General features: G+C 43.9%; 3 protein-coding genes across 6 annotated transcripts; 1 reads left to right on the forward strand and 2 right to left on the reverse strand.

Annotated features, from left to right (window-relative positions):
- The first annotated feature begins 2,717 nt into the window (after positions 1-2,717).
- TTLL3A (Tubulin tyrosine ligase-like 3A) lies at positions 2,718-8,574 on the forward strand. Its single transcript, XM_017075558.4, has 4 exons — positions 2,718-4,342; positions 5,765-5,832; positions 5,895-6,339; positions 7,390-8,574. The coding sequence occupies exons 1-4, from the start codon at positions 2,857-2,859 to the stop codon at positions 8,463-8,465; spliced, it is 3,075 nt and encodes a 1,024-aa protein (XP_016931047.4). The 5' UTR covers positions 2,718-2,856; the 3' UTR covers positions 8,466-8,574.
- Positions 8,575-8,912: 338 nt separating this feature from the next.
- On the reverse strand, positions 8,913-12,713 carry TTLL3B (Tubulin tyrosine ligase-like 3B). Of its 2 annotated transcripts, none has more exons than XM_070997067.1 (5): positions 11,027-12,713; positions 9,638-10,443; positions 9,223-9,420; positions 9,125-9,164; positions 8,913-9,073 (listed from the first exon to the last, which is right to left on the reverse strand). In XM_070997067.1, the coding sequence occupies exons 1-3, from the start codon at positions 12,345-12,347 to the stop codon at positions 9,289-9,291; spliced, it is 2,259 nt and encodes a 752-aa protein (XP_070853168.1). In that variant the 5' UTR covers positions 12,348-12,713; the 3' UTR covers positions 8,913-9,073; positions 9,125-9,164; positions 9,223-9,288. The 2 variants fall into 2 exon arrangements, with proteins under 2 accessions (XP_070853168.1, XP_070853166.1); XM_070997065.1 differs by having other exon boundaries at positions 9,125-9,159; positions 11,027-12,712.
- Positions 12,714-14,470: 1,757 nt separating this feature from the next.
- Positions 14,471-22,522, reverse strand: Liprin-alpha (PTPRF interacting protein alpha). 3 transcript variants are annotated; one of them, XM_017089449.4, is made up of 15 exons: positions 22,363-22,522; positions 21,179-21,448; positions 21,017-21,118; positions 20,019-20,372; positions 19,845-19,946; positions 19,608-19,775; positions 19,431-19,550; positions 18,802-18,930; positions 17,260-18,183; positions 16,459-17,084; positions 16,199-16,401; positions 16,035-16,142; positions 15,607-15,926; positions 15,431-15,547; positions 14,471-15,368 (listed from the first exon to the last, which is right to left on the reverse strand). In XM_017089449.4, exons 2-15 carry the CDS (start codon positions 21,425-21,427, stop codon positions 15,279-15,281), a joined length of 3,612 nt encoding a protein of 1,203 aa, XP_016944938.3. In that variant the 5' UTR covers positions 21,428-21,448; positions 22,363-22,522; the 3' UTR covers positions 14,471-15,278. The 3 variants fall into 3 exon arrangements, with proteins under 3 accessions (XP_016944938.3, XP_016944937.3, XP_016944939.3); XM_017089448.4 differs by having other exon boundaries at positions 18,790-18,930; XM_017089450.4 differs by lacking the exon at positions 18,802-18,930.
- Between the last annotated feature and the right edge of the window lie 215 nt (positions 22,523-22,737).

Below are 22,737 nucleotides of genomic sequence, written 5' to 3' on the forward strand. Positions count from 1 at the left end.
GGACAACCGAAGGCGTTCGTCGGCAACTTTAGCTTTTAAGCTCTTAAAAGAGCACTGATAAAAATGTATTATACTTTGTATACAGATTTTACGCTCGTTCAAGTTGAGTGCTAATTATATTCAAGACTATATTCTTAGATAAAATAACAAAGTATTATAAGTTAAAAAAAAATAACTTAAATTAATTTACTTAAATTTTAAATTGTTCATTTCTTTGAATAAAAATTCTCTCAAATATTTTAAGAAATGTCTCTTCAGCGTTCATATAATTCTCTTTGACTCTTTACCTCCATTTTCCATGTTGGAGAAAAGCTTCTTTCGGCAGGGAAAAGCTTTCATCTTTGTTGTAGTAGTAGTTTTCATGCGGGGGCCTTCATTGAATGATTTTGCCTTGAGTTCAACGCATCCTGGCGAAAGTTCTTTCACTTTTGCCAGGACCGGATTTGTCCTCCCAAAGTTCTAAAATTAATTTTGTACACCACATTTCTTCTTTCTCCAGAGATTGCTTAAGTTTTATCGAATGGAGTTATGAAAAAATAGAACATAAGTTATGTGACTTTAAAAAAACGTCAAATAATATTTTAAATAACTAAGTTAAGCTTAGTGAATATAATAGGAGTCTAAATTACCTTCCTACTTTCATTTTGATGGGTGGACTTCTTGGACAGGGAGCATCAACCAAACGTGTTAAATGCTGTCACACACTGAAAATAATTTTTCTCGAAGTGTTGTTCAGTTCCGATGATCCTTGTCTTGATATTAAACAATAAATAACTTTAAAATTATAAAATTTAGGGATTTTTTTTTTTTAAATTGTATATATTAGTATTTCATATTACGTAACCTTAAAATTGTCTTATAATTGTATGCATATTAATCGTATAAAAGGCATGGATTATTTAATCTTCTTAAATTTAATGGTTTTGATACAGTACATGATATCACCGAAACTTTCAAACTAGGATGTATATAATAATATTAATACATTCAAAATAATTTTAAATCCAATTTTAAATGTTCTCCACTCATATGTCAGAGCCCTAAAGCCACGAGAATATAACTGCCAGCTCAAGCGTATCACTTTCGTCTTGTCAAACTCCCTGACCCAAATCTAGTGGAATTCTTAACCAGTTCCGCCTCTAAAGTAAATAAACTTAATCTGGCGCATTACCTCAAATTACCAGGCCTTAAGCCCATTCCGGAATATCACCCCGCCCCGCCCCGACCGAAATTAATTACCGCCCCAGTTGCAAGAACAACTGTCTTCGAAAGTGAGCCAGCCACGAGAGTCTGAATACCAGTCAATTTTTTAATGCAATGCAAATAAAGTAGGCAAAGGAGAGGCGGTCTCTTAACTTTGTCGGCACGCAAGGACACCGGAGTTGGATTCCGGCTCCTGTCGAAGGTGTTGCCGTGTGCTGGTCGTTCCACTGACAACAACTTTGTTGCAACTCCGTCTGAAACCCGTGCAAAAACCGCTACGAATCAAGTTTTGCGGCTGGATTGTCCTTGAACCAGATACCTCCCACAAGAAACCGAGGAGCAGGAGGAGCACATGGCACTGACGTAAGGCCCCCGTGTAACCCCAGCGTAACCCAATAATCGCTCAGTCCCCGCTCTGATTGTGGTGGCAGTTAACTTGATTATTTTACAAATAATTGAAAAGTTTCCCTTTTCCTCGCCAATGCGAAAATTGCACAAATTGCGCAGACAAGACCATCGTGGCAAGCAGCAGTACATCCATCAAGCATTCCCAACCACCTCCTCAGTCGACTTTTCCGGTCCCTGGTTCCACTGGTTCCCTACCCCTGACGTAGGCAACGCTTTTCCCAGTGACGACAACGCCGGCGATGACACCAACACCAAACAACAGCGATGACGACGACACCCACCGCTCCGTGGAACCGGAGAAAACAAACAGGTATCGTGCAAGAACATCATTCACATGACGAGGATTATTCGGTGCCGAGGAGCATATGTTTCGTTTAGGGTCTTGAAACGAGGGAAAGCACTAGGAGGGGTCGCACTTTATGGCAATATTATCGGATAGGCTAAATAATTATAAATATAATTCCAATTATGCGGTTATTTTTTAAAACATGCACTAAACGGTTGAGATATTTTTTGTATTTTATCAATAATTTACAAATTATAAATGGTATTTTTATGGCTGGGCATTATTCTTCGGTCTTTTACCTTTAAAACTCTTAATTTATTCATTTAGTTATCAGTGATAAGTTTTCACTCCTTCAAGAAACCACTTAATTCCAAATACATAGTTTTGAAGGTCATTTTTATGTCACCTTACATCGCCAGGTAACCGTCACAAATATTTATACCCATTCGACCTAACCCAACCTGAAAAGTGCAAAAACTATGCTCCCAAACTTAAACACGCATATAGCTAATACGAAGGCTTCTATCATGTCTGTTCTGATTTTCACATTCAATGGAATTTCTTGAGAGTGTTTTGCTAAACAAATAGAGTTGGCTAAAACTTCTCTATAACAAAAAAGAGTCGTATATACACAACTATTTTTATTTTAATTTGGGAAATTGCATTTTTAAAGAACTAAAACTATAAAAGATATTGAAAACCTTCGAAATACTATGATGAAAGTACCAAAACGTATCAATTTGTAAAATTTCAGACGAATCCTCAAAAATGTACTAAACTTTATTTGGTGTTACATAAGACGATTCCATATAGGAAGCCGGAAACATGACTTCGAGTATCTCAGCGAGTGTGGAAGCCCGACCAAAGGCAAGGGCTAGGCCCAGGAAGCAACCAAGTTGAGCATGTACCTATTAATAGAGTCGTTGCCGAAGTGAACTTGTGAACTTATTTCTGGCTCAATGGTTGCCAGGGAGCTCCGCGAATTAACAACCCACTCACCCAGTGGCCCAGTCCGAGTGCCAAGTGCTGAAATTCAGTCGGCTGGCGAGGCTTCCGCCATGCAGACGCGTCCGAGCAGTGAACCGCATCGCAGCAGGGATCAGGTGAGGGATGGGGATCGGGATGCGCCCCAGAAATGCGCCAGTGCCACGTCGGCCAAGAAGCCAGTCACCCCGCCGTCCGCCCCACCGCCCACGCCGTCCAGCAGGGTGGTGGCTCCATTGACAGTGCCTGTGATCCAGCTCACACCGGCCCAGAGTGATAGTCCGGCGAAGGTGGGACTGCCAGCTACTCTAAAGGACTCCTCCACCTCCTCCATTACCCTTACGGACAACAGCAATAAGGAGAACCAGCCAGCGAAGGCCCCACCACCAACAAGGATTTCCTGCCCCTTGGGCGCACCCACCAACTACGTGGCCAGACGCACCTGGATCACCACCGAGCGGATGAACGAGTTGCGGCGAAAGGCCCAGGAGGCGGCCAAGCAGAACAAGATCTTCACCATCCGCGGCTGCTTCAACTCGGTAAGGAACGCCCTGCTGACGAGGGGCTGGGTGGAGAAGCTGGACGTGCACCGGAAGGTGATGCCGGCGGGACAGATGACCTACGAGGACCTAACCCAGCGGCTGCCCAAAAGGAAGGCGGGCGAGACAAGGCGGCAGTATGTCCTGAAATGCGAAAGGAACATCATGTCCCGGTTCCTGGAGCACATGCCCGTCGACTTTCTGTGGACGAACCGCAAGGAGAAGTGTGACTACATCGACCAGGCCAAAAATCCCGGCATGACCATCAATAAGTTCCACCGGGCGCCATTTACCTCCAAGGAAGGCCTCTGCAGCCAGCTACGCGACTTCCACTGGTTCTTCGAGGAGGGCACCGCCGAGATGTACTTTCCCAGGTGCTACAACGTCTGGAGTCCCGAGGAACTGGGCGAGTTCATCGAGAACTTCAAGCTCACCGCCTGCGTGGCCTTCCTGAGGGCCATGCTCTGCAGGTATCACAAGCAGGGCTCGGATGCGGTCTTCTCTTGCAGCGGCAAGATACCCTACACCTCGATAGACTTCGCCTATAAGCGTCTGGTGGAGTTCCTCGACAGCTGCCAACACAACGACATTGACTTCGAGGATCCGCCCAAGATATGGGAGCACGACTGGGACGCCTTTCTGTTCCAGCACCAGCAGCTGGTCAACGAGGACGCACGCATCCAGCACGATGGTGGCCAACGGCTGGATCCCATGGTCAAGAGCTGCCTATCGTTGGTGGACAAGATGAAGATTCACTGGCCGCAGTACAGCCTGGATGGATATCAGAATCTGTGGATCGTCAAGCCAGCCAACAAGTGCCGGGGCAGGGGCATCATTCTCATGGACAATCTCAAGAAAATCCTAGGCGTGGTTAACCCGTCGATTGCCTCCAAGAGCCGCTATGTGGTCCAAAAGTACATAGGTGAGTATACCAACCCATCAGGATTACCAGAAAATTTCAAGTTGTCAAAGAAAAAATGGGTTCTTATATATTCAATACCAGTTTCTAAAATTGTAGGTCGGTAGTAAAAAAGATTCCCTATATATAATTTAGTTATATAAAGATAACTTTAAGTGTTAAAATATGAGCTATTATATAAGTAGAGCGCTGGCAAATAAGGATTACGGCTCGTCTAGATTCGAACGTTTGTTTATTTACATTTAAAGACAACTTTCATAAACTTTATGGTATAGATTTTTTTTCCGAGGAAAGGAGACGGTTCTAAAAACTAAATTAATAACTTGTTAAATGAAATAAAAATATTTGAGACTCAACTCTCAGTTAAAAAAAATACTAATTATATTCTATCAACAAATTTGAAGTGAAAATAAATTGATTTCACATACTAAGACAAAACTCAATCCTGATTTTTTAAAGATATACCTAATTTCAGAAATAAACATTTGTGGTGCAAAGCTTTGTCTTTAGCTGAATACCAAATTTCCACTTGCCAATCGATACCAACTAAAGCATCTTAAGTGCAGACCTAAAACATTTCAAGTCCTGCTAGCAAACGATATAAACAAACACACGGGAACTAGGTCGAAAATCAGGACGGTGCCAAAGTTGTTGTTCGAGCTGCTGTTTTTGTTCTGTGCTCTACGTAGGCCCCATTTTCGAGGAGCTCGAAACGTCAGTTGTGGTGCCCACACGCACGCCCATGGGTTCCTACATTTAAGAGTCTTTGGCTCCAAAGCCTACATAAATGCATAAATATTTGGCCTAAAAACGCAATCATTGCTTTTGCCACCTTTGTCGTTGTCGTGCTCGTTTGCTGGCAGCAATCATAATTTGCTTTACTGCTTCTGTCTGCCTCGTGAATTGCAACAGGTTTGCCGGATATCATTGATTTATAAGCCAAAAGGAAAAGGCTTTTATTTGGTCAGAATAAAGATAGTCAATAAGGAAATGGAATTGCTAGAATGTGCATGTAAAGAAAGTGGTATTCCTTATACTGTCATCATTGACTGAAAAAATATCATTGAATTGTTGTATCAAGAATTTATCTTTTAATTTTAGGTAACGTTTTTGGGAGTTCTATATAAGACAAATAAATATTTTTATATTCCGAAAGAATAACCATGATAAACATAATCATATAAATCACCCATTTCCGATACTCTAGTTTTATAAAAGCGTATTGAAAGATTTTTGAAATACGATTAAAAAAAGCTATGAATGTATAACTGAGGCGATAAAATACATTTTAATTGAAGTGACTAGAATTCAGATTTTGTTTTTTAAAGATATAATACAAGAAGCCAATTTTGTAACTTCATGGAATTTAAGGTTTCTTTTACATTTAAGTATAAACAATTGTTAATTCCTTCCTTCCACCTGCAGAACGCCCTTTGATCCTGTTCCAAACCAAATTCGATATTCGTCAGTGGTTTCTCATAACCAATACCCAGGTGAGTCAAGTTTCAACAACTTCTAAACCAGCGAACACTAATTTCTTTAACACAATCCATAGCCTCTAGTGGTGTGGTTCTACCGGGAGAGCTACCTACGATTCAGTTCGCAGGAGTATAGCCTGAGCAACCACCACGAATCGGTGCACTTGACCAACTACGCGATCCAGAAGAAGTATACGAACGGGAAGCGGGACAAGCGACTGCCGAGCGAGAACATGTGGGATTGCTACTCCTTCCAGGCGTACTTGCGGCAAATCGGAAAGTACAACATGTGGCTGGAGAGGATATTTCCCGGAATGCGCAAGGCCATCGTGGGCTGCATGCTGGCGTCCCAGGAGAACATGGATCGGCGGCCCAACACATTCGAGCTCTTCGGTGCCGACTTCATGATCTGCGAGAACTTCTATCCCTGGCTGATCGAGATTAACTCCAGTCCGGATCTAGGAGCCACAACCAGCGTGACTGCGCGAATGTGTCCACAGTGCTTGGAGGATGTTGTTAAGGGTGAGTCCATGTCCATGGGGAACCGGAGAATGCAAAAGCTAATCCTTAACTATAATCACTTTAAACGAAACAAGGAAGAACGCTATAGTCGAGTACCTCGACTATCAGATACCCGTTACTCAAAGGGAAATGGAGATATGCAAGCAGCAAAGCGAGATTAAAATGCGCCACCTACCGGCGGTAGACAATTTAAGCGTTATGGGCGTTAGAGTGGGCGTGGAAAATTTATTTTTGGATCAATCGATAGGTATTGACGACACCAATACATTTCAGTTAAAATTTTTTATCTAGCATGCAAATTGTGGGCGTCACAGGTTTTCGCGGTTTGTGGGCGTTTAAGTGGGCGTGGCAAACTTTTTTTTAGGTCAATCGATAGGTATTGATGAGAACAATACATTTCAGTTAAAATTTTATATCTAGCGTCAAAACTGTAGGAGTTACAGTTTTGGGCGGTTTGTGGGCGTTAGAGTGGGCGTGGCAGTCTACTGAAACAAACTTGCGCTGCGTAAGAAGCTCAGGAATCTGTACGCCAAATCTCAATAGCCTAGCTCTCATAGTTTCCGAGATCTCAGCGTTCATCCGGACAGACAGACGGACAGACGAACAGACGGACATGGCTAGATCGACTCGGCTAGTGATCCTGATCAAGAATATATATACTTTATGGGGTCGGAAACGCTTCCTTCTGCCTGTTACATACTTTCCGACGAATCTAGTTTACCCTTTTACTCTACGAGTAACGGGTATAAAAATCAAAATCATAAAGTTCAAAATTATTATTGTAAATGTCCATGTTAGGTAGCTAGAATTATTAAAAGGCTTTCTCTTTTAGTCATACTTAGGCTCTTTTATAAACGGTATATATTTAACTTTTAACTTATAGTATGAATCATTTTATTATTTCTTACAAGGCAAGTATAAATTTAACGATGAGTTAATATATAGAGTTTAAATATACCAATTAAATGTTCCTATATATTGTTGTTATTTCTAGAAATGAATAATGTTTCTAATTTAATAATTTATAATTTATATTCCGATCTGTTGCAGTTGTTATTGATCGTCGCACGGATCCCAAGGCGGATATGGGTAACTTTGAGCTGGCCTACCGCCAGGTGGTGCCGCCCACGCCCGCCTACATGGGCCTCAACCTGTTCGTCAAGGGCAAGCAGGTGCTGCAAAAGGTGAACCACGGCGGTAGTCATGGTCACTACTACTACCAGCAGCAGCGAAAGGAGCGCTCGCTGGCCACCAGTAGCGTTTACCGCCAGCGGTCGGCCGTCATCCATCCGGCCACGACTATTTCGCGGATCCACCGAGCCATGCCCACCTTCAATGCCACCGAATACATGGAGAAGTACATGGTGGAGCCGCTGAGCAGTAGTCGCAGCAGCCTGTGCAGCCAGCAGCCGCAGAAGTCGCCTTCGATGGCTCCTGCTCTCACGGCTCCGCCGTCGGGATCACCGAGTCCCTATATCCTCAAGCAGGCGAGTCGCTCCATCACCCAGCTACTAAGTGCCTCCCACAAGCGCAATACGGCGGGATCCCTTCCGGGTGAACCGATCCCGAGCACCGCCTTGCCACCGAAACGACAGCGAAGCTGTGGCCCCCGACTGAGTTCCACAAATCCCGTGGAGAGTTCAGAGAAAAAGTTCAAGATTCTTATCAAGAACTATTCGGCCGCCGGAAATGAATCGCTGCAGGATACGCGACCGGAAGCGGTTACTGCGTCCACGGCCCCGGTGTTGAGCGAGCGGAAATGGCGCAGTTTGCGCAACATTGCGGCCACAACAGGCGGCTCCTCCAACTCCGCATCCCGCTCCAAAGGAGCACCTTTGGTGGCTCCCAGTCTGCCCACACGTCGCTTCAGTCGCACCAAATCCGAGATCGATAGCATGCACGCCATTGGCCGAACCTTTGGCCGGAAGTCGAATGGGCCCAGGCTTCCCATAAGTATATCCGTGCAGGCCCTGCATCGAGGAGAGCCCATCGTGGCGGCTCTGAAGCAGGCCACCAGCGAGCTGCAGCTCTCCCAGGCTCAGATGATGAGTCCTCGGACCGCGCTGGCCAACAAGCTGAACAGCTCTACGCTGACCGTTCCCACGCCAGCACTTCCGGTGGGCTAAGATATCCAACACTGCCCCGATGGGTTAATAAAATTCAATCAGACAAGTAACTGCCTAGGATATGTATGCCTCATCTAGGCAATCAAATAAATTAATACCTATTACCTGACCTAGGAACAGATTTTCATTTACCCTGTGAATAAGCTGCCGTATATATTTAGACGAACTTAAAAGCGTTATTATGTTGTTGAAAAGAAAATGGTAACCTTCATAAAAAAATAGACGTTCATTCCATTTTAAATTTAAACAAAGATTATAAAAATGAGTTAAGAAAACTGCAATTTAAATATATTACTACTTTTTCTCAAAAGGGAAAATCGTATCTTAGCTAAATATATTACCATTTTTTAATTAAAAGGGGAAAATCGTATCTTAGCTCTTTAAAACCATATATATATTTGTTTTACATGTTAAAACGAGTTTATTGGAAAAGTCGTTATATAAACTTGCGGATGTTATTATATTCTGTTCTATTAAATGTGTTAGCTATTGAATAAACTCAAATAGATTTGGGATTGATGATACTGTGTGTAAATGTTATCAATTTCCACTACCGGTTGGGATATTGTTCGGGACCGTTGCCGCATGGAGGGAGCACATACACGATTCTGAAATGTTTCTGTTTTCAGTAACTAATTGATTATATTATCTTGACTTACTTTTCATATTTTCAGGCAGAGTTTTCAGGATCAGTCTGTTCTTAAGAATGGCAAGGTCGTTTCAATGTATTTTCCGTAAAATGTTTTGAAGAACTTACCTTTTGTTTTATTTGTATTTCCTTACACATATGTAGTACTAAAACAGTTCTGTAAATTCTGTAGCTTCACTTTGGGGCGGTATATTGGAGGGCCAAGTTCTCACGAGTTGTCGGATTCAGAATGACCTTGGGATCCAAGTTCTGCGATGATGGCTGAACCGAAGATGTGCTTGAACTTCCAACTGAGGCAGCCATTTTCTATAAAGATTATATATACTTTTATAAAAAAAGTCATGGATTGGAGATAGGATATAATAGTATGGTATGAAAAGGTAATTTAAAAATCGTATATTTTAAAGTGATGATTTTTAAAGAATCTTTTATATGCATATATTTTACTCCCCCTTATTATAAAAGGTTTTAAAATATATTTTTCAAGTTTTGTTTTAGCAACATTTTGGAAATTGTCCCTTACTTTCTTTTTTGAGATCTTGACAGTGGCAGCCTTAACATTTTTAACTTGAGCTTCCTTGACCTTTTCCACCTTTCTGCTGGTAGTCTTCACGTTGTTCAGAATCTTGCGCAGAAGCCGCGTCCTGGGGCTGTTTCGCATCCTGGGCATGTTCTCGAAAAGGGTCATCTGCTTGCCATTCAGTTCCAGCGGCTTGCCGTCGGCTCCCTTGTTAATGCTGTAGTTGACCTCGAAGGCCAGCTCGAAGAGTCCAGTGGCGGCGGTGGGGTTCTTCGGCAGGTCCACCACCACTCGGATGCAGTCCTTGAGGACCATCGGACAGATCCTGGCCGTGATCTCGGTGGATGGCGAGAGATCCGGCGTCGAGTTGATCTCGATCAGTATGGGGTTGTAGTGCTCGTCGAGCATAAAATCACAGCCGTACAGCTCGAAGGCGTTCTGCAACAGTTCCGTCTCATCCAGGCTGGCCATTACCACGGCCACCAGGTTCTGCTTGAATCCGTTGTAGGTCTTTGACCACGTCCCATCCGGAGCCCCCATTTGGCGCAGATAGCTCTTGAACTGGTCCAGCGACCACATGTTATTCTTGGGGAGCCGCGAGTCCCGGTTGCTCTTGTTCTTGTACCGCTTCTGCACCGAGTTGTTGGTCAGATGGATGGACTCGCGCAGGTCGTCCATGGTGAACTCCTGCGAGCTGAAGCGCAGGTAGCAGTCCCGGTACGTCCAGATGCTCACCTTGGTGTCCGTGATGCTCAGCAGCATGTACTGCCGGATGTCGAACTTTGTGCGATAGACCAGCAGGGGTCGCTCTGGAGAAAAAGGGATACGATTGGGGAGGCAATACATTTCAGAACTCGAAATATTCTACTATGATAGGTATACCTTTGCTAATACACTAAAAGGCATTAATGGTTCCTTATACTTTAGAACTCTCTAAAAATGTACAGTGTTAAAAAAAACAGGAATTATAAAACATCGATAGAATATCAAAACGATTATTTATATCTAAAATTAATACATTAAAAGGCAATAATAAAAACGATTAAACGATTATAAATATCTAAAGTGCAGATATTCGTAGTATGTTCTCGATTCTCTTTAGATTCTAAGAGTCTAGTTTTTTTAATTATATAGTTCTATAAGGACTATACTTTTTAATAGTCGATTTAAATAACTATATCCGGGGTGGTATAGAAATCTCTCCACCAAAAACCCACGAAATTTGTTTGGTTTTTTTAGAATTTTAAATACCCTGTATTACTTTGATATGTCGAATTGAAAAACAGAATTTTCCATATCTGTCTTACATTATTCAATGAATAAGAAGATACTATAAAATTTACCTGGGAGTCTCAAGTTGATCACAAAACATTTCTATTTCTGGGAACTCACCTATGTACTTCTGGACAATGTACTTCTTATTCTGATTATTTGATGTCCACTGCAGGATTTCGTCGAGGGAACTGCGGATTACGATGCCGATGCCACGCGACTGGTATCCGGGCTTGAGGATCCACAGATTGCGGCTGCCGTCCCACCGATAGTCTGGCCGGAGGGACTCGATCTGGTCCAGGTACAGCCCCGCCAGACGTGAGTACTCAGTCATCACCTTCTCGCTGACCTTGAACTTGGCGTTGGACTTCAGCACATCGGAGGATTGAACCATGAAGGTCTGGTTTTCAACGATCTCAGCGGGCGTCGGCGGCTTGATGCGGGCATCGTCCAAGGAGTAGTGCTCCGCATGGCGGACCATCTTCTTCACCTTCCCGAGGGCGAAGTCCAGGGTGGTGCTGGATATGGTTCCATTCTCGCTGATCAGTTCAACCGGTTGGTGCTCCCGCACGTAGAGCAGCAGGGATCGGGCCTGCGTCTGCTGATAGTCCTCGATGAAGGCCATGCGCTCCTCAAGATTGTTACCGCCCAGGCGATAGAAGCGCGGGTAGCTCATACCGCAGACGCCATCCTCGCGATACCAGCGCTCCTGCTCGGCGCAGCCTACCAGACCCACCTTGGTGGAGAAGTCCAGGAACTGGCTGCGACGCACCCGGTTCCGGAAGGGTCTCACCTCGGCGCACAGGTCGCGCTGGCCCTTGCCCTGCCAGATGAAGAATGCAGGGAAGTGGTTGATCATCTTGGAGATGACCACCGCCTCGTAGTCGTTGCCACGGCGGGCGTGCTCCAGTAGGGCGTCCTCGGACATACTCTGCAGCTTGGCGTGCCGCGAGGCAGGCAGCTTCTCCAGCCAGCCCCTTCGCATCAGAGCCCGTCGCACCGTATGGTAGTTTCCGTAAACGGTAAAGATCCGCCGGTTGCGGTAGGCGTCGATCACACGAGTTCGGTAGACATTGCGCATCTGACGCTTTTGGGCATCCGGCGCCAAGGGAGAAGTGGTCATCGTGCTCCTGGTCGTCGGATTGGAGACACGGGCGCGGGCCAACAGGCTGCCAATGCTCTCGGGACGGTAGTGATTGCTGCTGCCGCCTCCCAGGGAGCTGGAGCCACCACCCAGCGCTCCGAAAGTCGAGGCAAAGTGGCTTCCGAGCGCAGTGTTGGTATTGTGGCTGGCAAGTGGCTTCTGCACGGAGCACTGCTTGCACAACTGGACCAGCTCCGCGTCCAGGTTATGGATGAGCGACTGAATCTTCGATACGGGATTGTAGTAGCGATTGCGGTTCCCGGTGAATCCCGCCGGCGTGGTGCTCTGTGTCGTCATACTGCTAACTGCTGCTCCTGTTCTCCTCCCTCAACTCCGTCGATGAATCCCAGTCCCTGTCCCTGTCCCTTCTTTCAGTGTCCGTCTCCTGGGGGTGTCCTTGTGCCGGCGAGCTGACCCCTTCTCCCGAAAAGGGGTAGTGGATTGGTGAGTGAGTAGGCTAGTTGCCGCAGCAGCCGATTGCTCCGTGCAATTAACGTGGAATTTTGAAGCAGGAGCCAAACAGTTTCTAACAGTATCGCATGTACTAACGAAATGTCCTGATTGACTTAAAAAACATTTCTTCGCATAGACAATAAAATTTGAGACCAAAAAAGGGAGAAAACCTTTGACGAAACGAGTGTGAAGTTGAAATAAATGCATTGAAATCAAAGCATGCTTCTTTCATAGCTCCCTAAAAAAGTAATAGAAAATCAAATGGAAATCAGATCAAGCTGTACCATTAAAAAATTCTAGAGGTATATAAAGGGTCCCAAAGTTCTCGAGTTTGATAAAATCTTTACAAATCTGTAAAAGACGTAGTGTTGAAATGGAATGAAAAATTGTAATACCTGGTCCCTATCCAATTGTTTTTCTCTAGTGCTTTAAGTTTCTGAGATCTTAATTAATTTCTTACTTTGTCGTTCTAATCTCACCGCCTAAATAATAGGTAAGTTTTAACCAAGGAAAACTAACATCCATAAAAAACACTACCGTTTGATTGCTTTTTTTGTAATAAATTTTAATTTGTAGTTATATTTTCTTCATTTGTTTTTGTGGTTTGCTGGTTTCCTTTTTTCAAATATATATGGTACATATAAAAAACTCCTAACCGGAATTTTTGCCTAATTTGCTTGTATTGCATTCAATTTTCATGTTCACAATATTGTATAAATATATTTACATATGTTTGTATGGTAATCAATTTTATATTTAGGTTATGCATTTAGTTTAGTTACGCTCATTTTTAAACTTCCTCTTGTGGAATTTTCAACAAAAGTCAACAATTAAACCAATCCTTGTTCAAATCAACTTAATATTTGGGATTAGTAGTTATTCAATTAAGGTTACACATCATATTTGCTTTACTTAGATAATGCTACAGTTACATAAATAAGTTTTCAGTTTTTAGAGCTTTTATAATTTTTTTTACGCAGTGTTATTTCTTTAATTTTGCTAATACAGTTGAAATAATTTCATTAAGTATTTTCTTGTTGTTAGTATTTTTATAATATATATTTTAGTTTTATAAATTAATTTAAGTATATGGTATTCATTTTTACTGATTTTTTGTTTTCTCTATTTCAACTTAAAGACAAGCGTTACCCTGCAGTTCCACAATTCATCACTGCTCAAAATCACCCATCACTCAACCCTCTCTATCTCGATCTCTCTTTAATAGTAAAGGAAATGAATATGGTGATGAAGTGGGTATCATTGATTATTTGTAGGACAGGCTAATGTTAAAATCAACACAATTTTTCGAACAAAATCACTGATGATTAAGCACTAGTGATCAACTTTTGCGAGATGATGATGAACGTTACTGCAGGGTAGTTTCAATTTTGGTTTTTCGTACAAATAAGTAAAAACTTAAACTTAATGTACATAAGACCCCAATCCCAACATTGTAGATGGTGTGGATGATTTCTTGTGTACGTCTTGCTATGTGGCAGTTTGTGTGCTTTAACATATAAGGGGACAAGTAAGTACATGCGAAACTTAAATAGAGTGGTTAGTACAAAAGGGGATTGTAACAGAATAGAAAGACTTGTTTCATGATTCAACTGGCCGCGTTTGCAACAAAATTTTTTTGATTTCTATGTTTTGAAAAACAATGGATATGCTTTTAGTTTTTGTGAGTAGATCGTTAAAAATATTTAAAGATTTTATTCGCTATTGAAGATCGAATTCCCTCAAGCCAATGAGCAAAGAAATTCGTTTTTAGGGGCTTAAGCAAAGGCTAAGATTTGAGTTTTGTTTTAGGTTTAGTTCGCCTTTAAAGCTTTTTCGATTACTAAATGATCTCGTATATATAAGTATGTAAATAGTTGATTTCAATGGGCGCTTGCGACTTCTACACATTCCTTCCCCTTCATTCACTTCACATTTAATACTTTCTTGTTAGTTACACGTATGCTTCATAATGTTTAATAATTAGATTTATTATAATGTATAAATCGTATATATATGCAGCTGTTACTCTATATATGTATGCCTGATTGTTGTGCATGTTGTTCAGTTTATAAACTCAATTGGAACGCCGTCTCTGCCTTCTACAAAACACCTAAACAGAAACACGATAATGTCATATGTAAAGCGTATGTTAGTTGATTTAATTTAAAAGAAATTAATATTGGATTAAATTAAAAACTGTACAAAATGCCATAAAAATTATATAACAAACAAGTTTGGTTACGAATTTGGTTCGAAGCACGCTGTCATCTCTTTCCACCTCTGCATCATCTAAAACAAAATACTGTTAGTCTATTGCAAGCCCAATTACACTATATATAAAAAAATACAATAATAATTTTACAATCGAAAACTGATTAGCTTCTAAAACTTGTACACGCCTGGCAGCGGCAGCGACTCGGCGCCAATGCAACTACGTATGTCCTATGAAGAGTATGTGCTATGTCTTGTATACATTGTCTTGTTATGGATTATGTGACTATGCGTGTATTTATATATATTAAATATGTGGATTAGACGTGCATCATGCTGGGGAGTCTCTTGCGTTGCGTCTTTCTTGTTAGAGTTTTTGTGGCTTAGTTGCTGCTAGCATTTCTCATTCATCTCTTTTAGTTCTGCTTGTCGTTACTGTTGCGGTTTAGGAAACGTTGCCCATGGTCTTTACGCTCTTATTGTTGTAGGTTGCTTCTGTTGTCTGTCCCGCCCTTCGGCTGGTGCTCACTCATCCACCGAAGACGTGGGCGGACTGTAACTGCATCAGGAAGCGCTGCGCTGCTCATTCTCTGGCCTGCGATCTGTGGCGATCTGCAGCAGATTGTTGAATTCCGTGTCAAGTATTTGACGAGCCTATTCGAAAAGATTTGAATTATTTATTTGATTCATAAAGTAGTGTTCAACTGAGTGTTAACCTGAGCATTTTGTGTGGGTATTTGGAGGGCCAAGCCCATGGCATTGGAATCGAAACCCTCATCCAGGGCCATCAATCCTCCATGCACTCCCGATTCGAGCAAGTTGTTGGCATATTCCTTCAAACGAAGAGGTTTAATTTGTGCTGCATATTCTATCTACATTTTGCGACACTTACCTTCAATCCGATACTGCCCACCCACCGTATGACTCTCTCGTTGCTCCAAACTAGCACATCACACAGACCGTTTTCACTCATTTTGCGCCTGTGCTCCAGCTCCGTGCGATCATAGTTAAGGCGCTTGAGCATCGATATGCCATACTGCAGGCTGGTCCGATGGAAGCTGTCCACCATTTTGAGCTGACCTCGCAAATCCTTCTTGGTGAGGTGGTCCAGCATGCGTGCATCCACCAGACACTCCATGAAGGTTGTGCGATATTGCGGCAGGCCCAGGCCGGGCAACCAGTAGTTGCCGATCCACTCATGGTTCATATCGCCTAAGGAAAAATATAACAAATAGTTAATTGATCGAACGGGACTGAACTCATTGGATTAATATAATTAAACACAGATTTTAGAAAGTAATTTTATAAACATTATCTTACCAAACGCTAGAGTGGTCCGTGAGGTTTGTGGTGCCGAGGGAGAGGTCAGTGAAACCATTTCCTGAATGGCCAGGCGAAGCTTTAGCCTGTGCAGAGGATTGCTGATGCCTGTTGAGAGGAAAGGGTTAGCTAACGAAAGAAATAAAGACAAGCTGCATCCGTACCGATCTCCCGCTGAATTTCCGTGTCGCTCAACGCACTCATAATGGCCCCGGACTTGACGTTGGCCCGACAAGCGGCCACATACCAGGCGGGCATGCCCACCCACAGCTCCAGCCAGGCGACTATGGTGGGGCCGTTCCACAAGGCAAATGGAGTGCCTGCTTTCATGGCTTCGCCCAGTAAGTCATTGCGATAGTCATGCTCCCTGGAAGATAAAAACAAAAGGTTATAATACATTCCTAAATAAAGAAATAATTCTTACTTTTTCTGCCTGCCGTAGTCAACGCTGCTTATTTTCGATCCCTGGGAGCTGGCAATGCGGGGCATCATGCCACCTGTCATGCTCATGGCATCGTAGTTGGAGTCCACCTCGCTCAGTCCGATCGACAGGTTGCCAATGGACATCATGCTGGGCGAGCCGTCAGGCAGCGTATCCTTCACGCCTTTCACCTTCTCCTTTTTGCTGAAGAACCTTCCCAACGAGGACTTGAGGCCCTTTTTCTTTTGCACAGCAGCGGCTGCAGCTTCCCTGGACACGCCCGAAGTGGGCGTCTGCAGCATGGACATGGAGCCCATGGTGTTGTAGTGACGCAATGACTCCTGGCTGCCGTAACGAGAGCTTAGCGGCGACAGCCCGTAACTATGGCTGCTCAGCGGCATGTGACCTCCACTGTGGTTGGGCGCAACCGGAGCATTGGGATTGAGGCCAATCGAACGTCTCCTCAGCTCCTCCTGGCTGTGGGCCAAGGCCTGGGCCACGCGCTCCAGGCGCATGGAGCGTGCGGTCAGTGGCGAGGCAGCTCCGCCGGAGCTCGAATCACCTGTGGTGGACATGCCGCCGTGGAGCTCTTCGCGGGAGGCGTCACTGGACAGCACGGGCAAGTTGAGCTATCAGTGGGAGCGAAAATAAGTAGTTTATGAATAAATTATATTTTTTTACTTGTTGATGGTAAGAACCATAGATATTTTAAGCTTTCAAGATCTCTGAAGATCTTAAACATCTTTTTACTGAAACAGCTTATTTTCCTGCATTTTCTTTATATGACCTAAGCAAGCAACTTACCGTATGATACTTCTGCATAAAATCCCGTTGAGGGCTGTTGGGCGTGCTCCGCCCGCTCATGGGTGGACTCTGCCGGTCCATGGAGCGACCGCGGGCCAGCAGGTTGACGTGCTCCAGGCTGCCCACACGCGACTCCAGCTCCTCGGCCCGTGCCTCCGTCGACTGCTTCTCTTCCTGGATGAGGCGAATCTCATTGTTGATGGCGTCTAGCTGCTCCTGCAGCATCATGGCCAGCGTCTGGGCATCCGTGTGACCCGACGGAGACATCATGTCCGCCGTGGCCGCAGCATACAAGACATCCGAGTCGTCGCAATCCGCAGCACTGGCCACCAGCTCGTAGGCCTGCTGTTGGGCATGCGCCGCCTGTTGCAGCTTTTCCCACTCCTGCTCGGCCATGGAGCGGACCAGGGCGTTCTCCTCGGACAGCCGCTGTTTGCTCTGGCGCCGCAGCGAGTGCGTCTCGAAGCTGGCGTGCGAGTTACTCCGGCTGAAGGCTCCACTGGGATCCACCACGCTGCTAGGTGAGAGGCTTCGGGTGAGCGCCTCCGTCTGCTGGATGTTGTAGGCGATCTCCTGCTGCAGCAGCTGGCGCTTAAAGTTCTCGATCTCTAGCCGCGTCTTCGACAGCTCCTTCATGATCTCGCTCTTCTCGTGGTGCAGCTCCTCGGCCACCTTGCGCGCCTTCTCCAGCTCCTGGGTAAGGGCGTTCTTCTCGTCCAGCGCATGCATGCGCTCCTTCAAATGCACCTGCAGCCGCTCGTTTGACTCCGAGAGCAGCTTGTCCACCGTGGAGGAGAGCCGCAGGTTGTGCTCCTCGTTCATCTTGAGACGCTGGTTCAGTCTTACCACCTCGTTGGTCTTCTCGTCGAGGTTCGTCTCCAGTCCCCGGATGCGGTCTTCCGCAGAACCGTGTCTCTCTTGAGCCTGCAAATGGTTTGAGCCAGCGAGTTTAATGAACTTGTTCACAAGGTTTTATCAGTGGCAGTGAGAAATGTTAGTTTGGGTTTAGTAATGAAAGCTAATAGTGAGTGAGTCCTCTTGTATACCAACTACTTTAACTTATGAAAAACATAATTTAATAAACAAATAGTCTAAAATATTAAAAAAAAAATATAGGTAACGTATATTTATGAAGGGATGGACTCCCTGTAATGTAATTTTTTAAATTAATCAAAATGAATATAAAACAAATATATATGACTCTTTAAAAAGAAAAATATCTAATTTCAAAAGTAGGTAATTAAAAAACCTTTAAAGGTAATTGGTATACAGAGGGGATTTGGTCTGATTTTGATTAGGTTTTGGGTGCGTAAGAGTATTAAGTTCTGGTGCAGTACAGAGAGAAACATAGAAGGTATAGTACATAGAGAAAGACTTGTTGTTCAAGTTGTTGGTGGTGGTTTCTTGTTGTGGAAAGAACGCAAAGGAAAAGAGCATTACATAAAACAGAGTTGAGGTTGTACGGGATAATAATTGTTGATAATTGTCATATGGAACCTGTCCGGCGCGCATATTAGTTCGAGTGCATACCTTGTTTCCTACCTTAGTCAATGCCTCCATGCGTGCCTTCAGCTGCTCCTCCATGTCAGGCTGCAGCTTGGCGTGCTGGGCGAGCTTCTGTTCGGAGAGCTCCAGCTTCTCCTCGATGGCCCCGATCTTCTCCTCGTGAAGCTGATGCGGATTGGGCATTGATCAAGTGGCATGGATTGTTCGGTGGTTTGTGTTTTCGGGGCGGGAGTGTTCGATTAGTTGTCGGGGGGATTTGTTGCGTATGTAAATGCAATTGATTAGTCACGCTTGAGGGGAGCTTAATGAGAGAGCAGGCTTGGGCACAAATAAAAGTAGAACGGATCGATTTCTTTGTCAAATATTATAGGGCAAATTTACCCTAGCAATACTATTGCAAATTAGCATTTTTTGTAGCATTTAAGATATATTTTGCAAATCTAGCAGATGTAATAATGTTACATCTATTTACAATACAATTTGGATATGAATGACAAATCAATTTCTGTGTGACTTAAAAACAATTGTATCTACATTGTATAGTGCCCCTATGATTGTTATTATTGATTATCAAAAAAATCGATCCCCTTAAATATACATAAGTTAAGATATTTTGCCCGCCTTTACCATAAACCCAGCAATAATTCCCTATTGTTTTTACCCACCTTGAGCTGAGCCTCCTTGTGCCTGAGCTCCTGCTCTAGTTTCTCGTTGAGATCATGCAACGATGTGGACTCCCTTTGAGCATTCAGGTAGCGCTTCTCCAATGTGGTAATGCGCTCCTCCTAGAAATACGCATATTGATTAAAACCTACGAACATACAGAGACACTATTCCCTCACCTGATCTTCCTTCTGGGCCACATTTTCGCGTAGATCTCGCTGTAGCTTGGCACACTGGTCCTGAGCCTTGCAATGATCCTTCTGCACGCGCGACATGTTCTCCTCCAGTTCGCTGATCTTGTTGTTAAGATCAGAGACGCGCCGTTGCCACTGCGAGAGTTCCGAGGTCTTAAAAGAGAGGAGAAGGTTTTTCAAAACATTTTTATCAAATGCAGACTGGGAAGAGCCAGTTCTCACCTGCTTCTCGATGATCGTTTGCAGTTCGTGGGTCTTGGCCGCGTAGTCATTCAGCTCATTCGCCTCGCCATTGACGCCGCCAGGTCCACCCACTCCCGATACCTAAAGTTTTGGAAGAAATCAAAAACATTTTATGACCGACATGGTTGAACGCTTTTCAATGTGGGAACGCACCTTCTCTTTGAGCCCGTTCTCGGCGCCTCCACCTCCGGCTGCGGTTGTGGCACTCCCCGCTCCACCGGCACCACCCGCACCCGCTGGCACAACGCCCGCCTTGTACTGGGCTAGTTCCTCCTTGGCGGAGCTCAGTTCTTCCTCCATCATGTTGTTTTTCTCGATGGAAAGGCGCAGGCGCTCACGCACCTTCTCGTCCAGCGCCTTGTGGTGCTCAAACAGTGACTTGAGCGCCTTGAGCACTTCCACCTCGCTGGAGACGCCGCTCTGGGCAGCGGCCTGTCGCTTTACAACGGTCATCCGTAGGGAGCGCTCGTGGCGGGACACCAAGCACTCCAGATGCTCCAGGAGAAGCTGGAATAAGGGAATTACATCAGTGAAAGGACTTGTAATACTTAATTCGGTGACCGACAATGGAAATGGTTTGTTTTAACTTTTCAAAATGCATTAAATATATTATTTACTATAACCGCGAAAAATCAGATTACCTCCATATAGCTACCGTAGAAATGTTGTTAAAGCTTAACACACATTAACATTTTTCTGGTGTGTTAAAAAGCGTGAAAAATGCGCAAGACGAGTAGAGATTGAGCATCAGCAGAGGAAGTTCTCGTGTGTCTCAGTAATCTTAATGTGTCAACTTAAGTATAAAAACTCTATCAATTAATACATTTACCGAAGCCAATGGAGGCCTTTCTCTACATATATTACATTGCTTGTCACACCTACTATTTATTTGCAAACAAATTACTATGGATCCTAATGCTGACATCAGTTTGTGGATGAACTTATTAAACATTTGTCTGGTCACTTGTATAAACAAAATATTTAAACAGACAACCCAGGTAAGAATCACTTTAAAGAATATTTAACTTTAGTAGAAGATAGTATGGACAAGTGTTTCTATCTATAACATGACTAATTTCTTTAGTGAGTATACGACTTTTTGATGTTTGAATAGTAAATCCACTTGTTGACAAGTAAATTTATTGCCTTACCCTGGTATTATTTCGCTCCGCCTTTAGCTCCCCGATCTCCTCGTCCCGCTCCAAAAGGGTTTCCCGCGCCTGAGTCAGCTCCTTGGTGAGGGTGGCGAACTCCTGGGGGATTGAGATCGGATGGTTAGTAAACCGAATAGCACATATGAAGAACCTCTTTACCTGCGGCAGATTGGCGTTGATCTGGCGCTGCAGACTGTCCCGCTCCTTCTCGACGTCGCGCAGCTTGTTCTCCGTCTCGCCGAGCCGCTCCTGCGCCTCCCTCAGGCTGTCCATCAGCTTGTCCCGCTCGTCCAGCATGGAGACCATCAACTGCTCGAAGTTGGCGTCCTCCCCGCTGAACTGCGAGGAGCGCTGCGAGATGCTATCCTCCGATATCGTGGGCATTACGTCGCACATCATGTTCCACATTATTTAGTTGGGGCCGCCAGACTGTGCGAGAGAAAGAGGGAAATATAGGGGTTATAGCGGGATTGCACAATATGTAGTCTTAAGAGTGTTCCGCAACACCAAACGTACATATAAAACTTACATATAAAATATACTTTTAAAGAAGTGAGCCAAAAGTGCAATGCTAACCAAAAGTAAGAAAGTTTACATTTTCTTATTGGACAGATCCTTTGTATAAAAAATACCTAGTGCTAATGGGCTATACAATATATTGAACATCTCGGTACCGATATACTCTTTGTTGCTGATTCCGCATATAAAATATACTGAAGATAAATGTGCCATTGACTCTTTTTGAATTTAAATTTTGTATATTTTTTGTAGAATTAACTTTTTCTTATAGGATACCTTCTGTTACCATCTGTTTTTTGAGTGGGTGAAATGTTTTAGAATCTGTCTGAAATGCCTGTGCTTTTCAAGTAACATCATTTTCCGATGGAACACCCTGGTCCAGAAAATGTACATTTCTTCCGAATGTGAGTATGTGTGCCCGTGGAGTCCGGCAATTGGAATGCCGAGCATAGTGGGAGAAACATGTCTAATGAGACTTATCATAGGCGCCGCATTGATAACAAGTTTTCTACACCAACACACACACGCACACAGGCACATGCACGGCATACACACTCACACGCGCACGCACACTGGCACAGCACTTTTTCTCTTTCGCATAACTGGCATATTTTTTGTGCCTAGGTGTGTCGCCGTCACATTTTGCAACCGCAAATGCCCGAAACAGGGCTAAACTCGCAGCAGATGCACGTTTGCAGCTATTTTCCATGCATTTAAATAACTTTTTCACCTCAAAATTCCGTTTTGTGGGACGGCATTTGGGCGAAGGAAAAAAAAACTGCGAGAAAATCGCTCCCCACTCCCAAATTCGGCGGAAAACGTACCCCGATCGATCGCACGGCGGCTGGGCAGCAGCAGCAACAACAACTCTGGCCGCGATTTGCCCTTCGCATAGGTCTCCCGGCAGTTTTTAATTAAATAAACCAAATTCCAAAGAGGTTTTTTTACAATACGAACGTATCGATAGGTTGGATAAATAACGCCTCATGAAATCGAAGAAGAAGCAGAGGCTTATCGATAGGTTGGATAAAACATCGATCAACAAAACGGATAAAGTTGTGAAAAGGTTGCGTGATAATATATATAAATTTTGTTAAAATAAAAGACTGAAAAAGGACCTCTAAGGTTTAGGGAAAAACCCTGGGAATTTATTATTGCAAGGACACTAAATTTTGTTTTGGCCATAAATCGTTACAAGA

The sequence above is a fragment of the Drosophila suzukii genome, chromosome 2L (assembly GCF_043229965.1).
Source record: "Drosophila suzukii chromosome 2L, CBGP_Dsuzu_IsoJpt1.0, whole genome shotgun sequence".
Lineage (NCBI taxonomy): Eukaryota > Metazoa > Arthropoda > Insecta > Diptera > Drosophilidae > Drosophila > Drosophila suzukii.